General features: G+C 26.6%; 4 protein-coding genes across 4 annotated transcripts; 1 reads left to right on the plus strand and 3 right to left on the minus strand.

Moving 5' to 3' along the window:
* Window positions 1–234: 234 nt before the first annotated feature.
* T552_00143 (hypothetical protein) lies at window positions 235–1,155 on the minus strand. The gene is made up of 2 exons (XM_018368762.1): window positions 911–1,155; window positions 235–860 (listed from the first exon to the last, which is right to left on the minus strand). The coding sequence occupies exons 1-2, from the start codon at window positions 1,134–1,136 to the stop codon at window positions 280–282; spliced, it is 807 nt and encodes a 268-aa protein (XP_018227617.1). The 5' UTR covers window positions 1,137–1,155; the 3' UTR covers window positions 235–279.
* A 162-nt stretch (window positions 1,156–1,317) lies between these two features.
* T552_00144 (hypothetical protein) lies at window positions 1,318–7,656 on the minus strand. Its single transcript, XM_018368763.1, has 16 exons — window positions 7,605–7,656; window positions 7,154–7,553; window positions 7,002–7,104; window positions 6,781–6,949; window positions 5,793–6,737; window positions 5,155–5,752; window positions 4,514–5,107; window positions 4,081–4,459; window positions 3,915–4,036; window positions 3,669–3,870; window positions 3,467–3,615; window positions 3,209–3,422; window positions 2,598–3,167; window positions 1,750–2,554; window positions 1,410–1,706; window positions 1,318–1,358 (listed from the first exon to the last, which is right to left on the minus strand). The coding sequence occupies exons 1-15, from the start codon at window positions 7,613–7,615 to the stop codon at window positions 1,412–1,414; spliced, it is 5,556 nt and encodes a 1,851-aa protein (XP_018227618.1). The 5' UTR covers window positions 7,616–7,656; the 3' UTR covers window positions 1,318–1,358; window positions 1,410–1,411.
* Window positions 7,657–8,766: 1,110 nt separating this feature from the next.
* Window positions 8,767–10,713, plus strand: T552_00145 (hypothetical protein). Its single transcript, XM_018368764.1, has 4 exons — window positions 8,767–10,198; window positions 10,248–10,359; window positions 10,411–10,438; window positions 10,487–10,713. The coding sequence occupies exons 1-4, from the start codon at window positions 8,813–8,815 to the stop codon at window positions 10,665–10,667; spliced, it is 1,707 nt and encodes a 568-aa protein (XP_018227619.1). The 5' UTR covers window positions 8,767–8,812; the 3' UTR covers window positions 10,668–10,713.
* Window positions 10,714–12,366: 1,653 nt separating this feature from the next.
* Window positions 12,367–12,971, minus strand: T552_00146 (hypothetical protein). Its single transcript, XM_018368765.1, has 3 exons — window positions 12,785–12,971; window positions 12,641–12,737; window positions 12,367–12,596 (listed from the first exon to the last, which is right to left on the minus strand). The coding sequence occupies exons 1-3, from the start codon at window positions 12,885–12,887 to the stop codon at window positions 12,413–12,415; spliced, it is 384 nt and encodes a 127-aa protein (XP_018227620.1). The 5' UTR covers window positions 12,888–12,971; the 3' UTR covers window positions 12,367–12,412.
* Between the last annotated feature and the right edge of the window lie 73 nt (window positions 12,972–13,044).

Raw genomic sequence — 13,044 nt, forward strand, 5'->3', positions numbered from 1 at the left:
TTTTAACAGCCCTAACCACCTTAGATTAGGGCTGTTATCTATAAATAAGAGATAAAAGAAGTAGTTTTATATCCTTTCATTAGCCTGTATATGTATTTGAATGTAAAGGCCAGATAGTATTGTATAAAGTATGTATTTGTAGAAAGCAAAATAAGAAATCCATATTTTTTTCTAAAAAAGATTATAAAAGAGTAAATATGAAAAGAACAAGATACTTTAATAGAAAATATATACCTGTATTTGTTATGAAGAGAAAAAGAACCAAATAAAAGTAGTAGATTATGATTTAGTACATAAAATCATAAGAAGAAAAGAAATAGTGATAGAAAACCAAAAAGTAAGAATAGAAACCCAAATAGCATGAAATGTAATATTCTGAATGAATAAATAAAGATATGAAGATGTTACCCATGCCATTGAAAGTATCATATAAAGATAACTTTTGAATGGACCTAAAGATAAAATGATTTTTTGAATACAAAAACCCAAAGGAAAAAAAGCAACCATTAATATTGGTAATGGAATAGGTGCAATGAAATGTTTCGTTTCAAAATAAGCTGAAGATAAAGGTATCAAAGATAATTTTGAAACCACATAAACAATAATACTACAAATTGAAGAAATTAATGCAGATAAAAGAATACCAAGAACTCCATCCTGTTTAGACCGCATTGGACATTTAAAAGGTCCTTTATCCCTAAATAATGCATACCGTTCATTAGATATAAGATAAAAAGGACCAAACAAAGAATATATATCAAAAAAAAGAAGAATCAATATTATCCATAGAGGAAAAGGAAATAACAAAAAAGATATATATAACCATGGAACTCTAGATATAAAAATAAGTAAAAAAATATCTATTATATATTAATTAATAGTTGTATAATAAAACATAAGATATACAAACCATATACATAATTAATCATAAAATAAAGAATAAATTCAATAAATTTAACTGCCAATAGAAGTGATAATGGAACATTAGAGAATGATTTTAACATAGGATTTAAGCTTTTTGCAGAAAATGGCAGAAAAATAATATATACAATAGTTGAAAATATGCAAAAAAAAGAAGAAGTAAAAGCCAATTTAAGATAAATATTCATGTTTTTGTTGTTTGATATAATAACCATTAATAATTCAGAGCTTTTGATCTCTTTCTTAATTTTTTAGCTCTTAAGTAGGCTAAAATCGAGAGGACTCGATAAATAGCTGAGGAAAAATAGAGTATGTATAATAGTTATTAGTATTGATCAAAGAATGCCTTAGAAAGGAATGTAGAATTAAATGTAAGAAACTATTTTCTAATTTTTTTATTTTAAAATGTCTTTTAAATGAGATCGTATTTGAAGAGACTATAGATTATATTATTATATAGCAATTATAAAAGTGAATATAAAGCTCACAATTATTTTTCAACAGATGGTAATGATGATATAAATTCATCTAAATCATATAATTCTTCGTATTGCGAAGGATCCCAAAGATTATCTAAATTTTCAAGAATATTTTTCTGATTTTTTTGCAATAAGTTTCCTTCACTGTCCAATATGCTTCGTTTATTAGCAGATTGGGAATCAGAGGCTTGTTCTTCTTGAGTCATAGTAAAAAGGTCAAGAATTTGACCAGTATTCATAGTAGACAAGCCAAAATTCTGTTGATTAACAACAGAAGAAGCTATATTTAATTTAAATCTTTGTAAACTAATAAATTAGGGTAAATGCAAACATTGAATAAAATAAATACCTCATAATTTTTTCTTCTAGAGTTTCTTTAGTTATTAAACGATATACATTAACAACATTTTTTTGTCCTATTCTATGAGCCCTATCCATTGCTTGAAGATCTTTCATAGGATTCCAATCATGTTCTACAAATATTACAGTGTCTGCACCAGTTAAATTGAGTCCTAAACCACCTACATTAGTGGTAAGTAACATAACATCTATTGATGAATCCGAATTAAACTTTTGAACAATTTCGTGTCTTTGTTTTAAGTCTATATCTCCATCAAGCCTCACAAATGATACATTAGGAAGAAATTTTTTAAACACTTGATCTTCAATCATATTCAACATATCTTTAAATTGACAAAAGATAAGAGCACGATGTTGATTAACTTGTATACCTAAAGTATCATCATTTATACATATTCCACAATCTAAAAGTAAATTTCTAAGCGCAATTAATTTTGGTGAATGTTCAATATCATAAATAGTTGAATTTTGTTGTCGCAATTGTAAATTGATTTTTTCATATTGTGGATGTTTACTATTTAAAATCAATGCAGGAGAACTACATAATTTTCTCATATATTGAAGGGCCTGGAATATATGAGACTTTTTCCCTATTTTTTCTCCTTTCAAATGTTTTATAACTTCTGAAACTTGAGTTTTAGCAAAATCATCATAAAGTTGTCTTTGAATAGGACTTAAATCACAATGATAGTCCTGTATAATTTTAGGAGGTAAATCATCAAGTACATCTTCTTTCAATCGTCTTAAAAGAAATGGAAGAACTTGTTTATGTAAAGATTCAAGAGCAAGAGCACCTATAATAATTAAAAACTAAAAATATTACATATTGATACATGCCCGCTTCTTGTTCACGTGAAGAAACCTTACTATCACGGCTAATAGCTATAGGTTTTGCAAATTTCTCATGAAAGCTCTTCTGTGTTCCTAAAAATCCTGGCATAAGAAAATCAAATAAAGACCAAAGCTCTAAAACGTTATTTTGTATAGGGGTTCCAGACAAAATTAATCTATAATTTGCTTTAATAAGTTTAATTGCTTTAGTAAGCTTTGCTTTTGCATTTTTTATAATATGGCCTTCATCTAAAACGCAATAATTCCAATTTCTCTTACAAAATTCCTCATTATCATTGCGACAAATATCATACGAAGTAATAACAACATCATATTTCTCAAAAGAATTCCTAAGTTTTATACGCTCAGAAAGATTTCCAACATAAACAAGAGTTCTCATAAATGGAGCATAAGTTAAAAATTCATGTTGCCAATGACTTAATAAAGTAGAAGGACAGATTATTAGAGAAGGAATGAGCCGTGTGTTAATATTTTTTGAAACATATTCCTGATTTTTTAGAAAATGATCACTAGATATAATACAAATTGATTGCAATGTTTTCCCAAGACCCATATCTAACAAATCTTAAAAATAATAAAAATAGATAAAGAATTACCATCACAAAGAATACCATGTAATTGATATCTATTTAAAAAAGCTAACCAATTAACACCTTCTTGCTGATATTTTCTCAAAGTGGCATTAATACATGAAGGAAGACAAAAAGGCTCGAATTTGCCACCATCTAAAATCTGTGATATAAACTTTCGTTCAGAATCTCGATTTTTTAAAAGCTCATCAGAAATTCCAGGAGGATCTGGTATGCCAGACTATTAGAATTATAAATAAGTTAATAATATTATAAACTTATAACCTCTAATGGAACAAGCTTAACTAAAGCTGCAAAAGTAGATGTCGCAAATACTCTAATGTCATTATCTGAGTCATTCATACGAGCTAATATTGGAATTATAAAAAATATAACATATGGCAAGATATTTGCATCCATTATCTGAACGAGATCTAATAATACCATATATATTAGCTTTAACAATCATTTAATAGAAAAAACAAACGATAAATCAATTCTATTGCCCCTTGCCTTTTTACTACATTATCCGGATCTTTTAAAAGAGGTAAAACATGTAAAATAACTTCATTCATTCCCTCGACAGTAATTACATTGCAAATAACAGCAAGACACTTTGCTGCTGCATATCTAATAACAGAAAATTCAGATTGAAGGGCTTTCAATATAATATTAAAATGTTCAATAACCTAAAGATATTTAATATTATTTCCCCAAACAAAAATAAATTTACCACAGGATACAAAGATTTATTAAAATATGAAACCAAAATCCTCAAAATTGATAATCCATCTATAATATTTTGCCCAAGAATTGAACTTCTCTCAGTAATATCCTTAGGAAAATCAAAACCTTCTATAAACTATAAAAATAAATCCATATAATTAATTATGATTTACCTTTAAACGCAGATTCTATAGACTTGAACATGCATGCATATAATTTTGGTATTTTTTCGAATAAATTTTTACCAAAAGTTTTAACTATGTTAATTAAGACCAATTTTGCTCCATTTTTTTTAATATAAACTTCTGAACTTTTTTCATAAAATATTTCCTTTAAAGATTGATCATCTTCCTCTTTTTTTAGAGATAAAATGCATTTCTGAAGCATTCTATTGCAATAAAATTCAGGTATCTCAGATGTATCAAGACAAAGAAATGTGCATAAATTACTAATTAATTTATCTATAACATTAGGATGCGACAATATACATAAATCAACCAAATGTGTCAACGATTCTGCAGAATGTGTCTGTAATATCAAGCTCTCTTCATTCTATTAAATAATTAGTATAATATTACAACTTATAAAAGAAAAAAATAATACAACCTTTATACTATTCATAATTGCTGTAATAATAGGATTCAATTTTTTAGGTAATTCTTTAGTTGATACAAGCGTACATGCTATTGCTGCCATAATTTGAACGTCGCTTAAAAACTTTGCATTTTTAGCAACATCAATAGCATCTTTAACAGACTTTTGAGCTTCCATAAGAGGCTTGGACGCCTTCATTCTATTCATAGGCAAAATCATATCTTGTAATCTATTAAAATCGTCTTCAATTAATTTTTCAGCATCCTTTAAACTAAACGCATCCAAACTTGCATTAACCTCCCCTTGAACTTCTGAAGAAATACACGGAATATCAGATGGTTCCAAATTACCATCTCCAATAAAAGTATTACATAAAACATAACATTGACTGCGAACAATCCTCATATATGGTACGAGATTTGCAAACATGCCTGGAAGAGGATCATTAAGAATATTTATAAACTTCTCATGAATTAATGTTAAAAAATCTGTTTTATCTCCAATATTTTCACAAAAACTTTGAAATACTATAGCTGCCAAAAACCTAGGAGTTGAAAAAGGAGATAAAAAATAACTTAATAAATAATTTATAACCTCAATTATCTTCTAAAAAGACGTTAGTCTAAAGGCTAAAAAATATTTTAAAAAACTACATCTTTTGGAAACCGAGAAATCAAAAATCCAAGAGCCTTAGCAGATATTAATCTTGATTGAATAATAACTTCAGTCCCAAGAAGATCAATATCTCCTTGTATCATAGGCTTATCAATATTATGAAAAACAATACTCTCATGGGTTTTAGCCTGCTTTTTTTTTGAATTTGCATTAGAATTTACAAAATTTTCCTTAGAAAGATTAACAGATAGATCAAAATCTCCAGAAGGTAGCATAAATGGAACATCCATAGCATATGGATGACGTGGTACTCCTATTGGTGTCATTAAAAGTTTAACAGTTGGTAACAAATGAGATGAATATTGTACATAAAATCGAAGACTATCAGAATCGGATTTTATTGACGAAACAATAGTATTCCATAATTTTGAAGTCAATTCCAAAACCTCAGTATCTTGTTCAACAAGCATATTTTGAAAAATAAGCCTTAACGCTTTTCCATCTATCCAACTTTCAAATTTATCATTTTCAATATTACAAAATGTCAGAAGGGCTTTAATAACTGCTTTACGAACATTTGTAATTGTGTGCCGTAAAAATGGAAACAATTTAGGAACAAGAAAATAAAATGATTGACTATAAGTTGATAAATAAATAACAATAATATATAAAATACCTTTGATTTGATATAGCATTTCTTTTCATAATATCAATAACTTTAGGATATGAACATAATTTTGAAAGCAAATCCATAATATTCGCAACACTTATACTTAAATCATCCCGAAGATCAGAAAAACATATCCAAAGAACCTTAATTAAATCACTCACTTCCTCAAGCTTATTTTCAACAAATTCAGAAGCAATTGGTGAAAGAACAGAAGCAGAAACAGATCTAACATCATCATCATAATTTTTTAAGCCATATAGAACAGCTTGGATAACACCATCAAATATTTCATTAGACTCAAAAACAACATCTTTACGTACTGCCACAAGATATTTTAAACCAAGCATTCCCCCATGAGCAATCTCCCATACTGGATTTTCAATACCTATGTCTTGTTGAAATACTAGACGATAAAGTATCTTATATACTGCTTTTACAGATTCTGAATCTACATGTATAAGTAAAGCAGCAAGTATTTGCGAAACAGATTCTCTGACAGGTGCAACTACTTGATCAGATATATAATCACCAAAATAATCTAAAGCAAAAATACAGGTTAATTTGCAAGCAATATCGTCAAGCCAAATCTTATTTTTATTATCATTTTCAGTCTTTGATAACCCTACAACACGGCCAGCACCTTTTCCATGAATTTTAATAATCTCTAACAGACCTATTGCTGCACCATGACGTATTTCCCATTGAGGATGAAATAAATCTATTTTTAATAATTCAGCAATTTTTTTAAATGGCCATTCCAAATTTTCTGTTATATTTTTTATTATAGATGACGATTCGTTTTCAATAACCATATGAGATCCCTCTATTTGTTGCTTTAATAGATTAGATTCAGATGAATTCTCTTGCTTTATAGTTATTGGTGACGCAGAAGGAACAATATCTTCAGTTTTCTCAATTTTAACACTAGTTGGAACACTAGTTATACAAATCCTATATTTTATTAATTTAAATTCATTAAAAATCGAAAATTAACTTGTTCGTTCTTGTATTCTTTGCACTATTTTTAGCTTTTCTTTTCATAACATTTCTTTGTCTAGCACTAAGTGTAGCATTATTTGTTATAGATGAAATATATTCTTGTTCTGATGTTTTAAATGAATCATTAATCGATTGAGTAAGATCTGGCGTTGTAAACAAATTATCTATACATAGTAAACACATAAATCTATATAAATATACTTATATAAAAATAACCATCAACATATTCTCCTCCAAATCCAAGCCTAGAAATTAGATTTTTTTTTTGAAGTAATAAATTCTCCTCTGAAAAAAAATCTGATGAATCAAAATCATATTCCTACTAATGTAAATACATAAAAATACTTTTTTCTATTAATTAAATATACTTTTCCATCACTTCCAAGCAACTTTCTTCCTTTTTTAATAACAAATGATATATCAAACGTCTCAAAAGAAAATACTTTATTTAATGTATCATCATTCATCCCCTTACTCTTCTCTTCTTTAAAAATTAATTTAAACGTATTTTCATGTTTAAATTCCTCTTTATTGGGTTCCCATAAAGGAACTTGCTTTATAACCGCACTTATCGCCATTCCCGCCGCCGTCCTTGTATCCCATGACTTAGACCTTATATAAGGAATAAGTTTCTCAAAAATATTATACAATTCATATGGATGATCCTTCTGTATACCCCCAATTTGCTGTGCTGCCGTTTGTCGTACTATTGGGGTTGATCCTGTATCCAATAATAAAATAAGTCGCTCTAATTGACTCCCTCCTGATCTACCCTTAATCTAAGCATCATATCACTTATTTCAATGCATAATTCTTTACTTGACTCCCATATTTTCTCTCTTTTAAAAACTTTATCTTTTTTTTAAAAAACTAAAATCTTATTTCTATTATTATTAAATAATCCTATGTTATTAACATTCATTTATATGACAAATATCTGCTTTTATTTCTCTTTTTCATGTATTTTTTAACAAATTGATTGATATAGTCTTTAGCCCGTTCAAAGACTGTAGTCAATATAAATGGTAAAACGAATCTACAAATAATATATAAAGTCAAAGCTGTTAATATAAAGCTAAAACTATTAATATAAAGTTAAAGTTATTAATATAAAGTTACTAATATAAAACTAAACTATTTATTAATATAAAACTATTAATATAAAGCTATTAATATAAAGCTATTAACAGATATAAAGCTATTAACAGATATAAAGCTATTAACAAATATAAAACAAAATCTCCTTATTCTTTTTATCTAGAATATTTTAACTTTATAAAAAATAAAATCTCCTTATTACATCCAAAAAAAAGATAATATAAAAATCAATTCTATATTAAAAGAATACATAATTTCTATTTATTTCAAATTATTTAGTTTATCTATATAATAATAAAATATAAAAACAATTTTTTATTTCTTAATTAAATTTATATATAGCTATTTCAATATTTTATATGAATTAACGTTTTAATTCATTAAAAATACAGTTTTATCCTTAAAAAAACTATCAAAACTCTTTTTACCTTTTATTTACCGCAAAAACTATTATAACCCTTTATAATTCCTTTATAATTCCCTTATAACTCCCTTATACCTTCCTTATACCTTCCTTATAACTCATTTCTAAACAAAAAAAAAACAATAAAAATAACATAAAATCTATTCTTAAAACAAATGTACAACTAAAACTATCCACTTCATCTACTTCATCCACTTCATCCACTTCATCCACTCCATCTACTCCCCATTCACCCCTCTCTCTATACTAATATCCTCGATTGACCGCATAACGATTTTTACACAAGTTCAATAACCTTCTTATTTCTTATATTATAAAAACAAATTTAAACCAGTTTTTAAGGCATAAATTATCTCTAAACTAAACAACCTATTTAAAGCCTTTAAGTTATAATATATAAGGCACGAGCTAAGGCGTATCGAGATCCAATCAACCAGAATAATAATTGATATAAAAACAAATTAATAGAGAAGCAGGAGGGGAGGAGAGAGTTATTAGTGATGATATGGGACATAATGCGCTTGAATTTTGCATCAGAACATGGGCAAAAATGCCGGTGAACAAAGTAGTAAAATCGATCAACTTTGAGATGATAGGAGAAGAAGAGAAAATGAAGCATATTTCTAGTAGATTAATACAAAAAACAAGTAGAAAGCAAGTTGGTAGAGGTAAACGGGTAGTTTCAGCAGCAGAACGTCTTCCATCGGAGCTTATTTTGGCTATTTTTAAGTATATTTCATCAGGAAGTGATATGCAATCATGCCTTCTTGTATGCTGGTCATGGTGTTATTGTAGTGTTGAAAGTCTTTGGTATCGACCGTTTTTATATCAATCATCGAATCTTATAAAGTTTTGTAATACTTTATGTCGAAAAAACCTATCATTTAATTATGCACAACTTATACGACGACTTAACTTAAGTTATGTATGTGATTATGTATCGGATCAATATCTTTCGAAACTTGATAAATGTACACGTCTTGAAAGGCTGACACTTATTGGATGCAAAAGAATTACAGATAAAGGAATACATGATATTTTGTCTAAAAATCCGAATCTTCTTGCATTAGATTTTACGGGATTAGAGCTAATAACAAATAAAACGTTATTTTGTATTGCCAAATACTTAAAAAACTTGCAAGGTCTTAATCTTACGAACTGCAAGAATATTACGGATGAATCTATCATAGCGATTGCTAATTCATGCTCTAATCTACGCAGAATCAAATTAAATGGATGTCATTTGATTACGGATCTTTCGGTTTTGTCATTAACATCAAGATGCCCTTCATTGCTCGAAATAGATCTTGATAATTGTTTTGAAATTACAAATCAATCAGCTAATGCAGCATTTACTAAATTAAATAATTTAAGAGAATTAAGACTTGCACAATGTACATCGATAACCAATGAACTCTTTTTGAATATGGAAAATGAAAGATATGAGCATTTACGTATATTGGATTTAACATCGTGCACAAGGATCACGGATGATTGCATTTATCACATTTCTTTGGCGATTCCGAAACTTAGAAATTTAATTCTTGCAAAATGTTCTAATATTACGGATAGAGGTGTGATGTATATCGCTAGACTAGGGAAAAACATACATTTTCTTCATTTAGGTCATTGTAGTGCCATAACAGATCGTAGCATTATTTACCTTAGTCGATATTGTTCTCGATTACGTTATCTCGATCTAGCATGTTGCACTCAACTTACTGATCTTTCGATTTGTGAGTTAGCATCTTTACCGAAATTAAAAAGGATAGGACTTGTAAAGTGCGCAAACATAACAGATTTATCTATTTTTGCTTTAGCAAATCATAAAATGGCCGAAAATGCATTAGAACGCATTCATCTTTCTTATTGCGTTAATCTTACATTACACGTTTGCTCTTTACTCATAATTCTTTCATTATTTAACTATTTTTTACTAGGCTATTCTCGAATTATTAAATACATGCAAAAGACTTACACATTTAAGTTTAACAGGCGTTTCACAATTTTTGCAACCAGAATTTACACAATTTTGCCGGCCTTCACCTAAAGGTATAATATTCCATTAATATTTATTAAATGATTACTAAAAAAAAAAACAAGATTTTAACCCTCACCAGCAAGCCGTATTGTAAGTTTTTCCAATTATTTATCTATATCATATATTAAAGAAAATAAGTTGCGTTTTTAGTGGATCTGGCGTAATTAAACTACGAAATCATTTGAACAATTTAATAAAAGAAGCAAAGATCAGAACCCAATTTCAGCATCTAACACTAGAAGAAACTTTTGAAGAAAACGAAAATAATTATAATGTCGTTCCCGTTGAAACACAGGAAGTTTTTGAGTCATTTGCATAATAATAAGTATCATTTAATACCATTTATAACTATATTCAAACACAATAAACATAAAATACGCCTTACTCATTAGGGAAAATATTCTTAAAAGAAACCTATTTTCTAAATAAATACATTCATTTTTTTTCTACTGAAACATCAAAGTTTCTTAAAACAAAAAGCAATTATACAAAATACCACAATTGATAGCATGGTCATATTTTTAATTATAGAATTTTTTTAGATCAAAATTTCGAATTTTTAAGATAATGATTTATTCATAAATAGATCTTGAAGCTACAAGAATTAAAACCATTTTGAATATTCAAAAACAATGTCTATAGTCTATTCTTGTAATTTTTTTAATCTTGATTCTTGCCATCTATTTTTTTTCAAAGAATTTGACAAATTCCTTTTTACTATCTACAAAGGAATTTGAAAAGGAAATATATCATTTTATTAAATTATTAAAAACTAGTTTAAAATCCTATGCTGTTAAACGTAAATTTCAATATTATATAACAAATTGTATTTTCAAACATAAATTACTAGATAAGAGAAAAATCCCATTATATTATCAATAAATAATTCATTAAACATTACTCTTCAAAGAACTTACTTATTTTAAAAATACAATTAAAATATATTTTAGTTAACATAAAATTATACATGAAACATATTCATAATTATAAAGATTTTAAAATAATAGACTCTATCTATATATTAAAATTAAGCTATAATATTGCCATGAATTTTATTATGCTATTTTTCAACGCTCTATAACTTGTAGCACGCATAAAATAATAAGTGCATAAAAAATATTTATATGAAATAAATATTCTATGAATAAAATTGGACTAATAGAAAATTACTATATAAATTAAATATTTCTAGAATTATAAATTCAAACAATTACATATTAAATAATTCAAAAAAAATCTAGCAATAAACTTTTTCCCAAAGAAATTTTATCATTAATTAATGTAATAATAATTCAATTCTTTTATCTAAAAAGATTTTCTAAAAATACCATTATTTTACTAAAATTTCAAATTATTATTGTATCAATTAAATATCACATATCTAACTCTATAATATATAATATAAAATAAAAAATAGTTATATATTCAATTACTTATACTCAAAACAAATAATACCTTATTATTATAAATCTTTACATAAAAAAACTTTGTTCCATTATCTTTAAAAAAATATACAAATCATACATATAATGTAAATAACAAAAAAATAAAATTTTCCTTAAAATTCAAATATATAAAACAATTTCCATTTAAATTCTTATCAAAGTATTTATTAATATATTAATCTTTAACAAAAATATTAACAATAAAAGCGATTTAAACAAAATCTATTAAATATACTTTTAAATTAATAAAATAATAACAATTTCTATTTAAAAAAATAAATTTAAAGTTAAAATATTTTTCATTATAAATATCATACAATATAAATATCATACAATTGTAAATATATTTTTAATATAAATTCAACAATTTTTATTATTTTTTTAATAATTAATCATTCTATAAATAATTAATCATTCTATAAATAATAATTATTATATCATATCTCTCTTCTCTCTATTTTTCACTTTTTTTATCCCAATCTTTCATATACAATACAAGCCCCTCTCTTTATAACCTCATTCATAAAAATACATATAACCCCTCTTTCATTATATATACATATTTATCTCATATTCCTCTATTAAATACATATCATAAATACATTTTTCATACATTTAATTAAACACCCCCTCCCCCCCCTGAATCGCTCATCTTTATATCCACCTCATTTACATTTAATTGTCCATCCAGCCATTGATAATAAATCTCATCATTCATTCTTCTAGCTAAATCTTCTCTAGAAATATCTATTCTAAACTGCTCATTATTTAACAGTGTTAAATGGTACAGACATATTGGATATCTTAAATTATTAATATAAAAACCCAGATCAACACCAATCCTCACGTTAAAAATTGAGCATATTCTGGACGTCTCCAATACTCTAGATATTTAAGATAGTTAAGAAATACAGGGCAGGAGAGATATTTGCTTTGTGCAAGAACTAATAAGGGATTAATAAGCATTTTTAAAAAGAAAAGGGAGATAAACAATTTAGATACCAAGGACTTGCAAGACATTGAATAAACTCTAATTCTTGTTCAAAACGCTTCTTTTCAAAGGAATCGTCTAATATATCATCATTATTGTTCATTTTGAGAGTTGTATGCGTGTTGTATGCGTGTTGTATGCGTACTATATGCGCTCTGTAACAAGATATAATACTTGAGAAAAAAAGTATTAAAAGAAGTGAAACTAGGAATTTCTTGAAAAATTGATAGATTTTATTTTATCAAGAAGAAATCAACCCT

This window comes from Pneumocystis carinii, assembly GCF_001477545.1.
Source record: "Pneumocystis carinii B80 chromosome Unknown supercont1.1, whole genome shotgun sequence".
Lineage (NCBI taxonomy): Eukaryota > Fungi > Ascomycota > Pneumocystomycetes > Pneumocystales > Pneumocystaceae > Pneumocystis > Pneumocystis carinii.